We start from the raw sequence: 20,221 nt of genomic DNA on the forward strand, positions 1-20,221 counted from the left end.
TAGTTGTAATGTTGTATATGAAAATATGTCTAGATACACCCTCCCTTTGTTTGTTGTGGATCAGTAGATGTTGTTTGGTTGGGAGCGACCAATTTTTGATGGGAGAAGAGCAGAATTTCGAATACAAATACAAACGGTCAAGCAAGGAGAAACAACAAGGCCCAAAGATAATTTAGCTAACTGCATCCACTGTTATAGTTGTAATGTTGTATATGAAAATATGTCTAGATACACCCCCTTTGTTGTGGATCAGTAGATGTTGGTGTATTATTTTTTTTTACAAAAATAAATTATATTTATTCGCTAAAAAACAAAAAGAATGAATCTGCAACAAACTCACAATATCTATGTTAATAGCAAAAAATGACAGAGTACATATGCCTACAACATATGATTATATTCAAGTCCGTGAAATACCCATGTCTCTGATATTCAACATTGACAACACAAAATGTATTGATTGGACATGCATTTGATCAAAGATAATCTTTCAACTTGAATGAAATAAACACTGCACAAAATGAAAAATTAAAACAAACAAAATCATGATAAGACGACGAAATCACAAAACAAACGAAAGAATACCGAAAATACATGCTTCTTATAAAACCAACATGTTTAATCACACGTTATATCATAATAAGTAACATCAATAGCGTCTTTAATCTCAGTAAGTAAATCCATATCCAATTCTTTATTTTACTATAACATCAAAATCCAAAAAGAGATATTCTTGCATGAACTCTCAACCAACACATCATTCTTACACCCAACCAATAAAAAAATGACACATGTTATTAACTTTAAAAAAAGTGTGATTTTAATTAAGGAAATGGAAACATAAATGGTGGTGGGTGATTCTTGTCGGTTAAAAAGAAAGTGAAAAAAGGAGAGAGAAATATTAAAAATAATGAGAAAAAATTATGATATTAATTCTTTTTATTATTTTAATGAGGTGTTAGATTTTAATTGATTGGGTGTAAGAATGATGTGTTGGGTAAAAGTTCACGTAAGAATTAGTGATCCAAAAATATTTTTTATTGCAATTTTTTTGTTTTTTTGAAAGTGCAATTTTTTAGTCTTATTACTCTATTATACAATATAATGCCTAGGCATGACAACAAAACCCATACCCGTGGTTACCCACCCGAATCAAACTCAATTTGACGGGTTTTCCCCGTTTTGACTGGGTTCAGGTATAGGTTTGGGTTTTCCCCGATGTCAAAACATGGGTATGAGACGGGTAACAGGTATATAGGTACACACCCCGAACCCGTACCCAAACCCGTCCCGAATGCAGAAAACTACTTTATGTTGATATATCATGTTATTTTGTTTGATAATTGCCGTGTTATAAAAACTACCATTGATATTTAAAGAAGCAACTAAATCAAGCGGTCTAACAAATGTTAAAGTGAGCATATTGTTGAATAATGCATTAAAACATTTCTCTATGAGTTGCAAAAAAAACTTTTATTTTTTATTAATTTTTTTTTATTCAATGCAGGGATGGGGATGAGGCGAGGATACCCGAACCCGTTGGGGACGGGGATGAGATTCAATTTCTCATCCCCGTTGGGTATGGGTAGCGTAACGGATAAGTATATGAGAATCGGGTATGGGGATGGGGAATGTAAAACCCATCCCCACCCCGCCCCATTGCCATGCCTAATGCCCATTCAGTCATTTAACACTATTATACATCGTATGAAGTAAATTTTGAGAGTAAGATTCATGTCTATTTAACACTTAGCAAGTCAATTAATTAATCACAAAATGTTAGAATAGTAGTACTATACATAAGTTATAACCACAGAATATGGTAGAAGATATTGATAAAATGAAGATAAATATCAGGCAGAATCATCATATATTTTTGCAGATATTTTGCCTAGTCATTGTCCAATAAATATCTAAAGGAATCCCGGCAAAAATCTTGTTATGTAAAGGGAGTCAAAGTGAAAAACAGTGAACAAAAGACTTCAGAAAAACATTAGAAGGATATCTTAATTTTACAGTACTTTTTTTAAGTGTTGCTGTTATTTTCCACCTTTAGGCTTTTTAATTAACAATTTAAATTCAAAATTTAGTAGACTAACTAGTTTTCTTTGAAGCACTAAAATTTTCAGCCACACATGTAAAAGATCCCTTATTATCTTCAACATTGTCACAATATTATTTATGCATTGCTACTTTAAAAACTAATTGGAAAATTGTAAGTAAAGCCTCTTTCTTCTACTTGCATAGTAAATGACAAAACCTAATTCAATCGACAACAAATTTGTTATATATGCTAGCTATATACTTTTGTATCCTTAATGCAATGAGGTGTTGTATACCAAATGATGCTGATAAGAAATCTTAGCATGAAGGATTGTTCTCTTGTCCACAAATATACATATGGTTCTTGTTGACACAACAATAAATATTCTAGCTGTCATTAAAATGTCTGTTCATGACCCTCTTCTTCTTCCCATGTGATGTTGGACCACATTTAATTACTTCCCTTTTTCCTTTTTGTTTTCATTCTGTTATTGTTTTGTTTCACCATGAAAAACATTACCTGGTTCATCATAATTAACTTCTTGACATGACGTATTTGTGGGTTGTTATCTTCAAAATGATGTAGATTGATGGCATATTTTTTTTAAGAAAAATGCTAACTAGTGTCCTTGAGACACTAGTTAAGGAAACAAGTATAGTAGTAATTTTTTGAAACTTGTGTAATCAAGTATTTAAAAGTGTAAAAAATATTGTTTTCAACGTAAAACTTATCTTTTTTGTTTCCTTAACTAGTGCCTAAGGGACACCGGTTAGCATAACCTAACTTAGACTTTTCAACATAAATATACATCAATGGTTATTAGGATTATAGTTAGAACTCATGATTTTAATAACAAGTGTTGAACCATAACATGATTATGTTGGAATTCAAGTGGAATTTAGTCTCACATCGAACTAAGAATAACTTCAATGAATGATACTTAAGAGATGTAATACAATATACTGTAAGGTTTTGGATGGAAATGTAATGTGCATACCTCTTGGAGTCCATTCACTTTTCATGCTAGTTTTCATTTTCATTTCAACTAATAAAAACATGGTTTCTCTAACATGTGCAATATTGCACTTGTTAAAACAACTAAAAGTAGCAAGTTTTATTAAAAACAACAATTATTTATTAGAAAATTATATATTTAATACAAAATGTACAAGTTCCAAAACAAAGTTACTATTTTAAACTTCTTAACATGTGCAAATTTGCACATGATAGAAAAACCCATAGAAAAAAAAAAGGAGAATATAGATCCCACATTTAGTATTATGAGGAATTTTGAAAATGCATTTGTGCTAATTTTCTTATCTTCTCTCAATCACAATTGTTTACTTCATAAGTCTTCTATCTCTCTGCTTGTAAACAATTTTAAAATAAAATAAACATAAATTTTAGAAAATGAAAACAAATATGTCTTCCGAAAGTAAAACGCTTTATTAGGAATCCCCATCTTTAATTTGTTGTTGCTCATGTTGCTTCTCCAGATTCTTGATTCGATTTGATGGGAGAGCGGGAGTGAATTCGGGTGTGATTGATCAAATATAGTGATAGCCGATTCACATTTGAGGAAGAGTTTGTTGGAATTCAAGTGCGAGTAATTAGTCACACTTCAACTAAATAGGTGAAAGAGATGACTCATAATACTCAAATGCCTTAAGGGTTTTTAATGAAAGTGTAGTGTTAATCTTTAGCCTGTTTTGCTTCTCCAAACTCCTCAACAAATTATGACTGCAACTTAAAATCTTAATCTAGTTTTTTTAGGGGAAAATCTTAATCAAAGTTAACTTCGATTGGTTAGCACTTTGTCCAATCTCAAGTATATTTCTTATCCTATTGACCTTTTCAGTTTCAAGACCTAAAATGGCAATAACAAACAAGTTTTTCCTTTTACTGATCAAATGATTTATTAATTATGAAAGAAAAGGGAGGGGTAGGGGACCTTTGTCAGCTGGAATGTCCCATATTAGCATTTGTCATTTAGTGCTGCATTGGAATATGCTTACCCTCCAACTTGCAACAAAATCTCTTATATATAACACCATTCTATAGCAAGCAAACTTCAATCCCACATTCACATTCAAACCAAATTCATCATCAAACAAACCCAAACATGATTCAAATCATTTTCCTCCTTTCACTTTTCCTATCCATTTCCAATGCTTCTGTTCAAGATTTCTGTGTAGCAGATATCAAAGCCTCAGACACTCCTTCAGGCTACCCTTGCAAGCCAGCTGCAACAGTAACCTCAGATGACTTTGCATTTGAAGGCTTAATTGCACCTGGAAACATAACAAACATTATCAACGCCGCTGTTACACCTGCATTTGTTGCTCAATTTCCAGGTGTTAATGGTCTTGGTCTCTCTGCAGCAAGGTTAGACCTTGGTCCTGCTGGTGTTATCCCACTTCACACTCACCCTGGTGCTAGTGAACTTCTTGTTGTGACACAAGGTCACATCACTGCTGGATTTGTTTCATCAGCTAACACTGTTTATATCAAGACATTGAAGAAAGGTGAGCTTATGGTTTTTCCACAAGGTTTGTTGCATTTTCAAGCTACTGCTGGTAAGAGAAATGCAGTTGCTTTTGCTGTTTTTAGTAGTGCTAGTCCTGGACTTCAGATTCTTGATTTTGCACTTTTTGCAAGTAACTTCTCTACTCCTTTGATCACTAAGACCACTTTCCTTGATCCTGTTCTTGTCAAGAAGCTTAAGAGTATTCTTGGTGGCAGTGGTTAAGTATATATGCATGTGTTCCAACCTCAAACCACATTTCCGAGGTATCGTCTGGTTTGAGGTACTGTGTAAGTCCTCACGGTTTTGTTCTTTGAAAAAGGCGTCTGAGTGGACTGAAAAGTGTAGATGTTCGTTATAAACTACCATTGACCTTGATTCTGAAGTAATGTGGAATTTTTTGGTGTACCGGAACAGTGTGCTTATATTTTATGTTCATTGATAGTTGTAATTTGATTCAACCAATTTTCTTATGTTTTTTTTTTTTTCTTTTTTCTTTTTTTGAATTCATTAGTTCCTTGGATGTAATTGAATTTCCTTGTATCAATGTGAAGTAATAAATTTGTGAGTATGGTTTTATTTTTCCATTTGTCTGTTCCAAAACTATATGTTGAGATTAATTTGCGTAGCTATATATTTTGAAGGACAATTTGATCCAATTTCCCATGTTGATATCTACCCTGCATGTCACTGTTATGTTGAGATAAAGTTTTATCCTATTGCTTTCTCTTTTCTAAAGATGATAGTTGTCCTAATTCAATTTGGCCCCACTCCAACAATGGGTGCAACATGTAGTATTAATACCTATACAAATATTAAACTCCTTTATTTATGCAATTTTTATGACTTGGTTAAAATTTGAACTTAATTGACCAATATGATTTGGAGAGTTGGTAAAATCAATCTCCCTCATAAAAATATCTTGATTCCTCGAGTCGCTTATTTGAGAAACAACCAACCTCATGCAAACACAGATGTTTCGTTGTTAACTTGATGATTAGTTTTATAGCAAGTATTTCAAAGGAAAATAAAACTTTACTTTGAATAGTAAAGTAACTATTCAAAATATACACCAAGTTTTGAATAGTCTTGATTTAAAAACATCGATGACTACTTGCATTATCATTGTTTTTGAGAATTAACAATTCATTTGGACCACTGCCATAAATTGGAATACGACTGATAAATGCGTGACATGCAAGTTGTAATTTGATCCAAAACTAGGCCACACACTTTCTTAACTGATTGCAAAATTATTTAACTGATATGCATGCACCACTTTGCAAATGATATAACGTAATTTGAAAGAACTAAAATAGTTTGTAGGACGCCAAACGGTCGCAGAAACTCAAATGCTGTAGCAAAATATCTAGCACAGAGCACCCAATTGATATTTGATGCTACAAACAAAATCTTAGTTGATGTTAGCACAATAACATTACTTGTCGTCTGTAGATGAAGGAACAGAACTAACGTGTCTCGTGTTTAAATTCTAAAAGACTAAAACTTTGATTTATTTTTTGTTAAAGACCAAACCTGTCTTAGACTTTTTTGTTAGATATAAAACTTAGCTAAATAATGTTTTTTTAGTCAAATGGTGTAGATGTAGTGACTAGAAATTTATTCATTAAAGTGATATAAGAGAGGAATACAAAGTTCGAAACACAACCCTTATATATTGTAATGTTTTTTTGAACAAGCCAAGATGAAACCTATATTAAACGACAATAGATGCTCCTCTCAACCCACTTGGGTTGGCCTAGTGGTATTGGCTTGGGTCTTGGGAGTGTGCTCCTCCGCAAGGTCTCAGGTTCGATTCTCAAAAATAGATGCTCCTCTCAACGTAAGGTGTGCAAGAAAAAACAATAAGGTGTGCAAGAAAAAACAATAGAGTTCAATTACAAAACATCAAAAAGAAAAAGCAAAGTAAAAATATCTAACCCGCATCCAAACAATGTAAATAACGTTGCCATCACCCATTAGAAACATATCAACCCAACCCGCATCCAAACAATGTAAATAACGTTGCCATCACCCAAAAAACCCATTAGAAACATATCAACCCAAGATACGGAGTTTGCATACCATTAATGTTATTTTTCTTTGAAGAGTGTGGATGTAGTAGGACCGGTGGGTGTTTGAAGGTATTCTATGTTTTTTTTTTTTTTATTTTCTTTTGAAGAGGCAAAAAATAATATATAATAAATACCATCCTTGAAAGCACAAGGTGTGCCGAAAAGTGATATAAAGAGTACACATTACAACGAAGTTAGAAAACAAAACCAAAAAGCACAATGCTAAACATTATACCATATTATAACCCATACAAACCAACAATTTAGACCACCGTAAATGAAAGTTGGCAAAATCAATAGTATGTGTGTCTTCAGCCACCACCAAGAGTGAAGATTAATACGATCCCGAAGCTGCTCCAACATTAATTCTTTGTTGCGGAAAATACAAGCATTGCACTCCTTTCAAATAATCCAAATAGAAGCCAACCAAATTACATGAAAATAACACCGAATATCTTTCCTGAACCCACCAGAACCACCAAATTGTAGAGCATGCTTGCCACATCATAGTGATTAATCGTAGAAATTCCCAACCACTTTAGGTCAAGATGTCAAACGCCTCCGAAGAAATCACATCCAAGGACAAGATGATTACTTGTTTCTCCTTCTCGCACCCTCGAGAACATAGTAATAATCCGACATGCAACGCACCAAGACGAGATATCCTTCACCGAGTAACCATCAACATGATTATGAGTCCAAACCCATTTTATCCACAACTTCATCCAACAATAAAATGTTATCTAAAATAGAAACGCAATGACCCGAGTGTTCTTCCTCTCATGTAAACAATTGCCTTCTCTAACGCCACCCTTGTCCATCAACGCCCATTCTTGCCTCCTCATCTTCGCAACAGTAACACACCTATCAATGCATAAATAAAAAAGACGCATAAATCTGGACCTCAAACACTCTCCCTACAGCCAAGGATCACACCAAAAAGATGTACTTTCTCCATCATCAATTATGTGACCCACCCCTTCCTTAGGCCAACTCATTTCCCATCCTCCACCCCCTAGTTAATGACACACACATCCCTCCACCATACTGACGTCTTTCACCCACCTCTCCTAATATGTTTGTCCTTATCTTCACCTATCGAAAGACCCAAATAAACAAAAGAAAACTACCCATTTTATAATTCAAAACAACAATCCCTTTAACCGACTAAGATTCCGCTACATTGACACACCAACAAGCAAGCACGTGTGAAAATTCACTTTCAGACCGGATATAAGTTCAAAAAGAATCAAAGTAGCTTTCAACGTTCTAATATTTGTCGAAATGTGTTGTAACAATTTGCATATAATATTATTCTCTTGTTGTCGTTAGACAAGAGCCATGATTTTTCTTCATTTTTAAATTTCCACGTTATATTCTTATGTTCTTTTATTTTTCTCCATGTATATATTTTTCCCAACAAATATAAAGTAATAAAAGATGAGTAATGTTCCTTAAACACCCTTTTGATAAATGATAAAGGGTATGTTAATCTTTAGTACCAAAAATAAAAGGATATCAACCTGTAATTGACGTCAAATCGAACGTAATGCCTTCGTAGCCATCCCACTAGATTTAAGATCTAAACTAAACTTAAAATTTAGAAAAAGTTGAAAATATTAGAAAGTCTTAATGGTCACCCTTGGGCCTTGGTATACATGTGCGTGAGTGTGAAAATATTAAAGGCTTTACTTAGGACTAAATCAATATTTTAGTTCTAAAAAAAATGAAAGTTTGACGATTTAGTTACTTAAATTTAACAAATACTACCTCCATGTTTAAGTAGTATATGACTCTATTTATTAAAACAGGAGAAATAAGAAGAAAAATTCGTCAAAAGAAAAAATATAAAAATTAAATTTGTTAATAATTGATATAGTTTTAGAAGTTTATATTTCAGAAGATATAAGTTTATATTTTCGTCATGATATTAATTTCAAGTTGCTGTAAAAGATGTCACATATAAACTGGAAGAGTTGTTAATTTCAAGTTGCAGTAAAAGATGTCACATAAAAACTAAGAGTTTAGTATAGTGGTAAAATGACAAGCTCTGTATTCAGATGTTTTTGATTTGAACATCCTTAGTATCTTTAGAGGGAAGTAAATCTAAATATTTTTATGAGTATTCTTCATAACTTAAGATTATATAAAAAATGTCAAATAACCAAGGGTATGATATTCCTCTCTCGAAAAAAAAAAGGGTGTACGATAATAAAGAAATAATTAATACAGTGAAAATTTGAAGAGAGTCTTATAAAAACGGATAAAGATAGTTTTTAACCCTTCTTATATTTAGAGACGGTGATATGTTTGACAAGACCAAACCATAATTTATAGCGAGTTACTTCTAACGTATAATCTCATATAACTGTTAACAGTTATTCTCTCACAAAATATATCATTTTTTGATATACTATCTATGTAATGTTTGAGTTTATAGTTGTTTACTCAATTATAAGCAAAAGAGTGTCTAAATTTGTTTGACTCTAATATATGTTTTTTTATGCACATTTAATGTTAGTAATCCAAAAATTATCTTTTTTCTTATGTTTGAGTCGAACAAAATTATATTATGATCATCAGCTAGTTTATGTAATTTTGTGAAATTTTATATTCCTCAACCAACTACACTACCAAAAAAATATTCATCAACCAACTAAATAGATAATTTTATCAACACTTTAAATTTAAACAATTAACTTATCCACATTTAACTATCAATTAACTTCACCATAAACTCCATAGCTATTATATATTTTATCCACCATAATCCAATTCTCTTTCATTTTGAACGATGAGAAATCAAATCATATTTTGCCCTCTCACGTGAAAATTTCACATGAAATGATGAATTCATGTAATGCAATAACACCAATACTAATGTAGTTTAAGTTTTGTCCTCTAAGTTATAGTCTCATAAGTCATAAGATCTAGTTTGACTTGTCAACATCAATATTTGACTCAAGTTAACGTTACGTTGAAGGTCTTTTACATGCACAACTTGGCCTAATGCATGCATTATAATTAAAACAATCACCATATCTTTAGGCTCAAACATTGCAATATTAATTCTTAATTATGCAAGCATTACTATATAACACCTTACCAACCCCACATTTATATTCACTCACCAATACCAACACATTATTAATCCATCCAAACTCAAAATGATTTTCATTCTTTTCCTCTTAACTCTTCTCTCACATTTCACAACCAATGCTTCTGTACTAGACTTTTGTGTAGCAGATTTATCTTCTACACAAACCCCTTCAGGCTACCCTTGCAAAAAATCAGTAACAATCAATGACTTTGTTTTCTCCAACTTCAATTCAGGAAACACTTCAGCAAACTTTTTCAAATTTTCAATAACTCCTGCATCTGTTAATCAATTTCCTGCTGTTAATGGTCTTGGTTTATCAGCAGCAAGATTGGACTTCGACGTTGGAGGTATAATACCAATGCATTCACATCGCGGCGCTTCGGAGTTAATGATTGTGGTACAAGGTCGTATAACTGCTGGTTTTATTTCTTCTGATAATACTGTTTTTATCAAGACACTTTCTAAAGGTCAAATTTTGGCTCTACCACAAGGTTTGTTGCATTTTCAATATAATGCTGGAAGGAATAAAGCTTCTGCTTATCTTACTTTTAGTAGTGAGAACCCTGGTTCACAAATTCTTGATCTTGCTTTGTTTGGAAATAATTTGAGTTCTGTTAATGTGATAAAGAGTACTTTGCTTGATCCTGCTCAAGTTAAAAAGCTTAAGGCTATTTTTGGTGGGAGTGGCTAGGTTTTAAGTACTTTGTTTTCTTGTTTTATTATCCAAACCAATGTTGTTTGTTGTTTTGACAAGTAGTAGTAAGGTTTGGTAATTGTTTTATCATTGAATTCCACTAATAAAAGTTGTGTGTTTGTTTTCTTCATTTATTTTCTGTTTCAGTCCCTAATGCCAAGTTTGAAATTATAATTTGGCCATAGTTTGCAGATTAACATCTATATTGGATCAAATTATATTTTTTTGTCAAAACTCAAAAGTATGTTTCCTATCCAATCTCTATGTATTTGACTAATTTTGACAAGTAGTTGACTGGGATAAAAGTGCCAAAGTATGTTTCCTATTCCAGTCAACTTTCACTTTGATCATACATGTTTCCTGCCAAAGTATCAAATGATCAAACATTAATTCAATAAAAGTGCATCAAGTAAATATTTTTTGAGTTTCATTTGCGGTGATCTAATATCCCTTGACTTAGAACCCTCTTCTTAGATTACAGTCCCTAATTCCTTAGGTGATCTAATATTCTTCGAAGGTTTTAAGAACGTTAACTTAATATCACAAATAAACGATTATCCATTCCTAGACTAACCATGTTTATTCAAACAATTCAATTAGGTATAAGTCGAAAGTTAGGGTCAGTAGTCATTCGTAAAACTAGATTCATTCATAATTAATAGAGTTTCACAACCACATGTTTCAAACAGTGTTACATCAGATTCGTCTCAGACCTAATCAAAGGAAATTAGCTTAACTTGATAAAAGGAATAAGCAACGTAGTAAAGAAAATAAACTGATAGAATTCCGTCGTTGCCGCCGTTACTCCTCAATTTCTTTTCAATCGGTGATGTGGTTTTCCTATCTCATGTGCTTCTCCCCTCCTCTTTGTTTCTCGTATTGCGTGATGTCTTTTCCTCCCTTCCAAAACATCCTCCTTTTCTCCATGCGTCCTAGCTCTTTTAAAAGAGTGGTGATACATGTACACCCCCATGTGGCAATACACCCCTTACCCCACACAAAATTTTGACATGTGACAACCTGGACCCCACACAAATAGAAGAGAAAGTGTGGTTATGAGATGATTTTACCGAAATGTCCCTAGTACATGGGGTGTACAATGGAGTGTGAATAAAGGGTATTCAAGTAACATTTTCCCTTTTAAAACACCTTCAACATCATGGTTTTTCTTCCTCCACTTGTAGTGTGCCACGTGTTCCATTTTTTTATAATATTGCAAACCTAATTGTTTTTCTCTTTTCACCCACTCACGGGCCTCCATTTTCTCATTCTATGCCACAATCAAATTCTTATAATGGGCTATACATGCTGCCCTTTTTATTCATGTGACAATTCACACTAATAATAACAATACTACTATTTCTCAAAAAAAAAAAAAAATAACAATACTACTAATAATATATTATCTGACTCAATAAATAAAAAACGACAATTAGTATCTATAAATTAAATACCAAACTAAAAAAATAGCATAAAACTTAATTTAAAAGACTCTAAAACCAATGTATGATTGACTGTCATCACATCCCACCACCCATGTATTCCGCTAAAACCTAAATTTTGATTGGTCAATTTTTTTTATCATGAAGATTTCTTGAAGAAAGCGTGCTGTAAATAGCATAACTCTTTTAAATCAATTTAAGTTAACACCCTATATAATTGCCTCAACTATTGGAAAATAGTCACCGTGAGCTTAACTCAGCTGGTATGGACAATGCATAAAATATACAAGGTCCGGGGTTCGAAAAAAAAAACTATCGGAAAATAACTCTTCAGAAGATATTATGTAAATAGAATGAGAAGATGTTGTAATGAGAACTAATAAAAAATTGCCCTTTAGAGAAATCCACTTACTAAGGGTGGATTTTGAGGTGTTCCCAAGTTGGATTAGTTCGAATTTGATCAAATTCAATATCTAAACGAATTAATTGTCTTTAATTTGAGTTCTTTCCAACTTAAGTTTAACTTAAAATTCAAACAAACGAAACCAGTTATCAATGAGTCGAGTTCGTAGGTCATGCACAAAAAAAATTATAGTTGTAAAAAAAACTAGTTCAATGAGCACACCTATAGTACTTGAATATTCCAAAATCATGAGATTTCTGTTCTTAAACTTGATAATAGTCATCATTCAATGCTTAAACATCCATCCTTTATTTGAATCAACTCTTTAAAATAAAAGTGAAGGGCCAAAGGTCTATCAAATGGTATTTAGGCTTCAGTTTGTACAATTAATGAAAACTATAATTGGAACGAAAATAAATCACTGATTTATTCCTACAAAATTAACAATTTAATAAAATACGGGTAACAATTGATTTATGGTAAGCAATATAGGATAAGAAAATAAATTAACATTTATCCCAAATTTTACACTTATTTATTCATTTATTGCCCTTTCTTAATCCATGTGAAGAAAACTTTTAAAAATCATTTTATAACAGAGGAGGTATAATTTTCATCTCTCACGAGTTGGGATGTGAATTGTACCTAAGCCCAATCGACACTTGCAAAAAATACATGTAATGAACAGGATAAATAGCTGCATTTATGGGTCTTGGGTCTGGGCCCTGATCTCTGATAGTTATCCGTAAATTTGAATGAGTATGGATGGAATATACACACTTTTTTTTAATACTTTGTATGCTTTTATTTGGTTAAATACTATACTTTGCATGATTTTTAATTACTTTATGATGTTTTCTTTTGTTATTGAGAAATGATATTTTGACAATTTTTGGACAACTTTCTCTCTCATACTCACATGATGTTGTTATCCTCTCTCTTCCTTTTTCTCTCTCCATTGTTTTTGACCAATAAAAAGTGAGAAAAACAAGGTTGTCAACAAAATTGTCATCAAATGGATGTCAAAATATCATTACTCTTTGTTATTTATTATATTTTTAATAATAAAGTGCAGACAGTGAGCACAATTACGAGCTCTTAGGTGTCCAGTGGATACAAGAGCGGGCACTAAACTTGTTGTCTTTGAAGGAGTTCGGGTACAAACATTTTTGACAAAAAACTAATATGAGGATGGACACTATAGTAACCAACTCAAAGGGTACAATCCCTACCACGTGGCTCTTAATGTTTTTCTTTTATTTGTTTGCAGCTTTGTGCATTTTTAAACGCTTGTAGTCTTGCAAATGCAGATTTTGCTGACATTTTCCGTCGACTTGTTGATTTTAATTATTTGTTGTTTATTTTATATATTTATTTGATTGATGTAACACCTAAATTCAGCTTAGAAATTATATGATATTTAATGTGGAAAGAATCATAAAAAAAACTTTAAGTCTCTTTAAAAGATTTCATTGAAAAGTTTACAACTTTAAAAGAAAAATGAACTTTTACAATAACATATGACATCCAAGTCCTAAAAGTCTAGACTCTCAATATGATCCGGCTCCGACTGAAACACTGACGACTAACGAGCAACAGTTACTCTTCAATCCTCCAGTGTACCCTTCTATACCTGGAAACGTCACCTCAAAAACATAGTGAGTAAAACTCAGTAACATAAAATTTATTCAAAATAGTTTAAAACTTGATAAAATAGTTTAAAACGTTTCCAGCCATGTTGATATGCTAAACATGGAAAAATCCTCTCAAAATTTAATGAGTATGTGAATTTCCTCCTTCTTATTAAATATAAAAAAATAATATCTATAATCTATATATTCTTAACTTTATCTTCTTTGTCTAAGTCGCTAAACGTGAGTAATCGAATGACTTAGACTGACTATGATGTCATATAGACTATACTTCATAGTGGTAACCTCTTTTGGTAAGATTGGAGATAAATTAACTCCGTAAACAATGTCCTGTTTACCCTCTCTTGCACATCCCATCGTATATAGATGGAGAACTCACCTTGCAAGGGTGAATCTGTAATGACCTAAGATAGGTCCAATATAATAGAGTAGTCCAAGTAACTAAAGATTATGATGAGTTAGTTGTATTATGTATTTTAGTGGATGAGTCACCATGTTCTAGAAGGATCTAGAGAGATCTTTTTTGTGATGAGTCATTGGAATGCCAATGCTATAAATAATGGATTGATCATTGTAATCAATAGGAAATGAATGAATGAATGAAGAATTAGTTTATTAGAATTAGTTTTAGTGTAGCTTTTATTCTCTCTTTGAATAATTCCTCCTTCTTTGTAGGTACCATCAAAAGTGGTACCTTACAGAATCCTAACATGCTCACTTACTACAATACATTCATACTTATATGTATAACAATAGTTAATATATAGCATGCACTTTAACTTAACCTCTGAGTAATCATCTACTCCCATCAGATTTAAGACATCTTTATAATATATATTCATAAACACTATCATATGTCATTCAATAGTGTAATGCTCATAACAACCTCCTTCAACTTACTTACTAGCCTATATTTACAAGAAATAATCCATTCATAATCATTCATCACAAAGGTATTGTAACATTGTGACTCATTAACAAGGAAATCAAACATACAAAGACATTTGAAATAGTATTCCATAATTCTCCATTCTTTAAGAATGGACTATCATTACAAAATAACTAAAAAGGTCAACAATCTACTAATTCAACATTCATATGATTTAAAACTAGAACAATGCACTGGTAATAATAAGAAAGTAGATAGATCCACCATTTTGAAGAGTTAAGAAAAAGTTTCAAATCCGAATTTTCAGCATAACGTCTACCAAATCAAAATTCAAAGTAATCAATTCAGGAAAAATCCCACAGTCAGACTGAACAACATAGCACTATTGCAGAACTACAATCAATACAAGCTATAGAAGAACAGTCATATAAAGTCTGAAATTTTTCTAAATTTTTATGACGGTAGCTAGTCAGCTTAAATATGAACGTGATGCAATTGGTCCCATTCAAATATCTTATGTCAATAAATTATGAAAAATGATGCATTGAACCTGTTTTACGAGGTAATTTTCAGGATTTCTAGTTCATCTTTGAAATCTCCTTTCTTTCTTGTTAAACATGTAAAATTTCATGTCCTTAACCAAACTTCAAATTCATTTCAATAATGATTAATGAAATTAAATGATAGATCAAACCCATCAAAATCAATAATAACAAACATGCAAATTAAATACCCTTCCTTAGTATAAAATTCATCTCACGATAATTAACAATCAATAAAATTAAAATTATGAACTAAAACCTTATTACTTTCAATCATCTCAATTCAATAATTTCTAAGCACACCTTATAGAGGTTTTAATGAGGGGATTCTATGTTACCTCAGGGGATTTTATACCCAAAGCTTGATTTTTTCTTTCTTTCTTTCTTTCTTCGGATTCAAACAATTGAGAAAAACATGAAAGCAATTGAAAGAAAGTGTATGTATAAATTACTCCTGTACAACAATCATACGAGAGCAAATGAAAGAGTCTTGTCCACTTGCCATATCCTTGGCAATGTTTTTCAAATTAATGCCGAATTAAGGAGAAAAAAGTTTGATAGAAAGATTAAAAAAAACCTAAACTACCGTGGGTTGCAATTAGAAGATGATTATTTAATTCATTTATTTTTTAGTTTTTCACAAGATAGTTGATTAAGGGGGGATAGAGAAAAAACAATCATTTTTCAAGAAAAAAGTAACTAATAGGATAGTTTATGTTAAACAAAGTGGAACATTAATTAACATATGCAACATTACATATATTAAAAAAACCCGTATAAAACTAAGACTAATTAAGGCTCGACACTAGAAAACATGCTCACCTTAGGTAAGAGTCAAGAAGTTCCGATTCTAGTTGGGAATATTGTATCCAACACATTTGAAGAGAAATCTACATCATGTCATCTCATCAAGAACATCGCTGCAAGTATTCACCTCACGATATATGTGCGTCGTCTTAATAGTTCAACTTTAGAGGCAGATAATAGCATATCGATTCGGACCATCCACCAAACTATTCACACACTAAGACTTGTAATGTTGTATGAGGAAAATGAGCTTAACAAAACATGTAATAAATCAAATCCAAATATTGTGAATACTCCAACCCATTTGTGCTTCTACCTTTTGCCCAAACCAAACGATTTCAAGTTAGTTCAATTTGATTTGAATCAAAACGTACAATCTAAAATAAAAACGACGATTCAGACACCACAACAAGCCCAAAATCTTGAAACTAAATTTTGACTCCTTATCTCGAATAAAAAGCGACTGGTCCACCAAAACCCAGAAACCCAAAAATCTAAGATAGACACCCGAGTTGGTGCAGTGGCACAAACAGATCGGGGATTGACCCAGCTAAAGGGCAAAAAACAAACCACCACCTGACCAACACAACACCAAAAGGTCTTCTAACACCCTCCACCAAAACAAATCAAAAAAACCCCTATATCAACACCTTTGTTCCTCTTCCTACATCGTCAAATCTTGTTACAATACACTGTGAAAGGGTGTTCGAACAAGAAACCAAGCGTCTGTGAGCAAACAAACCAACATCCACCACCAAGAGAGAACCGGCTCTAGTACCAACCACTACACAGCAAACACAATGACGTTTCAAACCACCAGCGTTGAAAGGTCGAAGAAACAGAGCCACCATGATACGTAGATTACCAACATTTTTATTTTATCTATATACTGAATTTATAACATGAGAGAGGAACACATTATTCCCCATATTATTATTTAAAAATATATCATTTCCCATTTTTTTTTCCTCACAAAACTTCCTAGATTGGATTGTGTGCAAGTTGACATTTGCATAAGATCCGTTAAAAAAAAGAAAAGAAACATTTCCATAAGATATCGCACCGCGTCTCTTGTAACTTGATTGAAAGTTTTTGGTTTAAATTTAGATTTGAAAATGCAGCAATGCTAAATTATTTGATTGAAAGTTTGATTACCTATTATAGTAATTATTATTAGAGAAGACTTCTTTCAAAAGAAAAAAAATATTTCCTCAAAAAAAATATATTAGAGAATACTTAATTTGCATTAAAAGATTGCGTGCAAGTTTACTTCTTCTTAATAAAATATGATTTAGTTTTCATTTTTTATTTTTAACAAATATGATTTAGTTTCGAGTACATCTTTTGTATCCGTGTACATAAAATTACATATGTTCAAATTAATTAATAAGAATACTTTTTTGTTTTTATGAGAATTAATAAGAATACTAACATCACAATCTTTAATACTTTTTTAGGGGATTCTTTAATACACACTTGTTAACATACTCTCTTTAATTCTTTTTATTTTTTATTTTTTATCAAGCAATGACAATGAATTAAACTTTAGGAGTGGCGTGAACCATATACAAGATGGTCATTACATGGAGACTCTAGAGTATAATAATATGATAAGCCTAAACTATCCCCATGAAGATAATGAAGAGTTGGTTATTTTCCTTAAAAAAAGAAGTATAATTTGCTATTTTTATTTTTCATTCTTATTGTTACTATTTCTATTTCCATATAATTTTTGTAGTGTCTGATGTTGTGCAATCAAACACCACTGGTTATGTCCGCTTAACTCAATTGTAGAAACAATGAATAACATATGCAAGATTCAGGGTTCAAATCCCGACCACCACAAAAAAAAAAAACACTATCGTTTATAGTATATATATTTACCTAAAAATCACTACGTACCAAATCTTGATGAGATTAGCAGAAGATCATCACGTGGGCCAAGGGAAATCAAAGAGGAAATTCAATGGATTTGTATGAAATGAATTATTGACTTCTTGGCATGAAATACATCCTTCACGAAGAGGTCGCTCGCCAGGTTGTGTGGGGTCATCCCGAAGGACATGGTTATGATACACCGTATAAGTATACAAAATATATGGGGATTAACGATTGCTAGGAATAAATTATTTGATTAATTTTAATTCACTACGAAATGTGTGAGAATGTTCTTGTGAATTTAGCTATGTTGATAGGAACATTGTATTTTTTTTTTTTTTAAGAAAGGAACATTGTATTATATATGCCGAGACGAACGTTTGAACCTCAGACATCTATTTATTTAGCTGGGTGAATTTTCTATCCGCAAAAAAAAAAAAAAGAAAAAAGAGGGGCATAAACTAAAATCGATTTGCTAATTTGCACATTCACCTATTGTTTAGTTGGTTTAAATTAGTAAGTTGGAATACATTATTGTCCATGAGATCATATTGTTCACGTACTGATTTATATTATATTACTTTTTTTTGAAATAATTTATATTATATTACTAGAAAAATGAATAGAGACGCATTGGTGGCATATGAACTGGGAGAAAGTCTATCATAATCACAAACATAAATGAATAGTGTTTGAGCACACATACATTAAAAGATTTTTTTCTAATAATAAAAAAGAAATTGATAATAAAATGATTTAGTCTTTTGAGAAAAAGGTTTTTGATGTGTGTGTGACCAAATACTATTCATTTGTATTTGTGTCCATACAAAAATACCTCATGAACTGGGGCCGTGATTGCTGTATTATCATTGCTATACGAGTTTTTATTTCATAAGCTTAGGCCTATATTATATGATATGGTCAGACTGTATTATATTTTGATCTTCTTACAGGTAAGCTGAATTTTATAAAATTTAAATCATCAAGAAGGTAACGTTTTCTATAGGACAAACATTTAGTGTTACTATAATTAGACATTATCAATCTTTTGTTATCCTGATTTTTTTTCGGATAATTTTTTATAAATTCTTCTTAGATCACATGTAACATCTTTTACATTTTCCTCCCCCCACCTCTCTATAAATAGCTAGCCAATTCCATTGCTCTCTCATACCAAATTCAATAATAATCAATAATCATCATCTAATAATAAAGATGAAGATTATTCACATAGTTTTTCTTTTCACTATTCTTTCGTTCACTACTTCCCAAGCTTCTGTCAATGATTTTTGTGTTGCAAATTTACAGGCTCCAGATACCCCTTCAGGCTATCACTGCAAACCCCTAGCAAATATCACATCAGACGATTTCGTTTTTCACGGCTTCGTAGCCGGAAACACCAACAACTCTTTCAACGCCGCACTTACCTCCGCATTCGTCACTGATTTTCCAGGCCTTAACGGACTTGGAATCTCCGCAGCGCGGTTAGACATAGCGGAAGGTGGTTCAATTCCAATGCATACTCATCCTGGTGCTACCGAATTATTGATAATAGTTCAAGGTGAAATAACTGCTGGATTTCTGACACCTACCGCGGTTTATTCTAAGACGTTGAAACCGGGCGATCTTATGGTTTTTCCACAAGGGATGTTGCATTTTCAAATTAACACTGGTAAGGGAAAAGCTACTGCTTTTCTTACTTTTAGTAGTGCTAACCCTGGTGCTCAATTACTTGATCTTCTTTTGTTTTCCAATAATTTACCTTCTGAGTTGGTGGCACAAACTACTTTCCTTGATCTTGCACAAGTGAAGAAGCTAAAGGCTCGGTTTGGTGGAAGAGGGTAGGGGTATGATATTGTTTGCTTATGATCATAACCCACCCACTCTCCTTGTGTAAATGTTTATTTCAATAATCACCTGGTGATGTATTTGTTTGTGTGTGTGTTATTAATTTATTTCTATGTTTTATAGCTATATTCCAAATGTTAAGATATATGGTTACTTATAATAATGAAATAATATGTTGTGTGATACATTTCTCGGTATTTCTCGGTTCCTCTCTCTATCTCTCTCAACCTGTCTCCTAATTTTTAGTTGGATTATGGCCACATTTAAAATTGAATTGAAGACTAAATGAGCACGACCTCGAGATTATGATTTAATTAGCTCAA

At 32.1% G+C, this 20,221-nt stretch overlaps 3 protein-coding genes and 1 long non-coding RNA gene across 4 annotated transcripts; 3 read left to right on the forward strand and 1 right to left on the reverse strand.

The window, feature by feature from the left end:
- The first annotated feature begins 4,117 nt into the window (after positions 1-4,117).
- On the forward strand, positions 4,118-5,155 carry LOC146897220 (germin-like protein subfamily 3 member 1). Its single transcript, XM_085732657.1, has one exon. The coding sequence runs from the start codon at positions 4,167-4,169 to the stop codon at positions 4,791-4,793; it is 627 nt and encodes a 208-aa protein (XP_085588783.1). The 5' UTR covers positions 4,118-4,166; the 3' UTR covers positions 4,794-5,155.
- Positions 5,156-9,768: 4,613 nt separating this feature from the next.
- On the forward strand, positions 9,769-10,567 carry LOC146897221 (germin-like protein 8-14). The gene has a single exon (XM_085732658.1). It carries the CDS (start codon positions 9,811-9,813, stop codon positions 10,432-10,434), a length of 624 nt encoding a protein of 207 aa, XP_085588784.1. The 5' UTR covers positions 9,769-9,810; the 3' UTR covers positions 10,435-10,567.
- Positions 10,568-13,708: 3,141 nt separating this feature from the next.
- LOC146897222 (uncharacterized) lies at positions 13,709-17,245 on the reverse strand. Its single transcript, XR_015021487.1, has 2 exons — positions 16,188-17,245; positions 13,709-13,915 (listed from the first exon to the last, which is right to left on the reverse strand). It is a non-coding gene; the product is annotated as an uncharacterized LOC146897222 (long non-coding RNA).
- Positions 17,246-19,220: 1,975 nt separating this feature from the next.
- LOC146897223 (germin-like protein subfamily 3 member 1) lies at positions 19,221-20,095 on the forward strand. Its single transcript, XM_085732660.1, has one exon. It carries the CDS (start codon positions 19,266-19,268, stop codon positions 19,893-19,895), a length of 630 nt encoding a protein of 209 aa, XP_085588786.1. The 5' UTR covers positions 19,221-19,265; the 3' UTR covers positions 19,896-20,095.
- Positions 20,096-20,221: the final 126 nt, after the last annotated feature.

Source organism: Medicago sativa, chromosome 8 (assembly GCF_051527215.1).
Source record: "Medicago sativa cultivar Bolivia chromosome 8, Bolivia_mono, whole genome shotgun sequence".
Taxonomy (NCBI): Eukaryota; Viridiplantae; Streptophyta; class Magnoliopsida; order Fabales; family Fabaceae; genus Medicago; species Medicago sativa.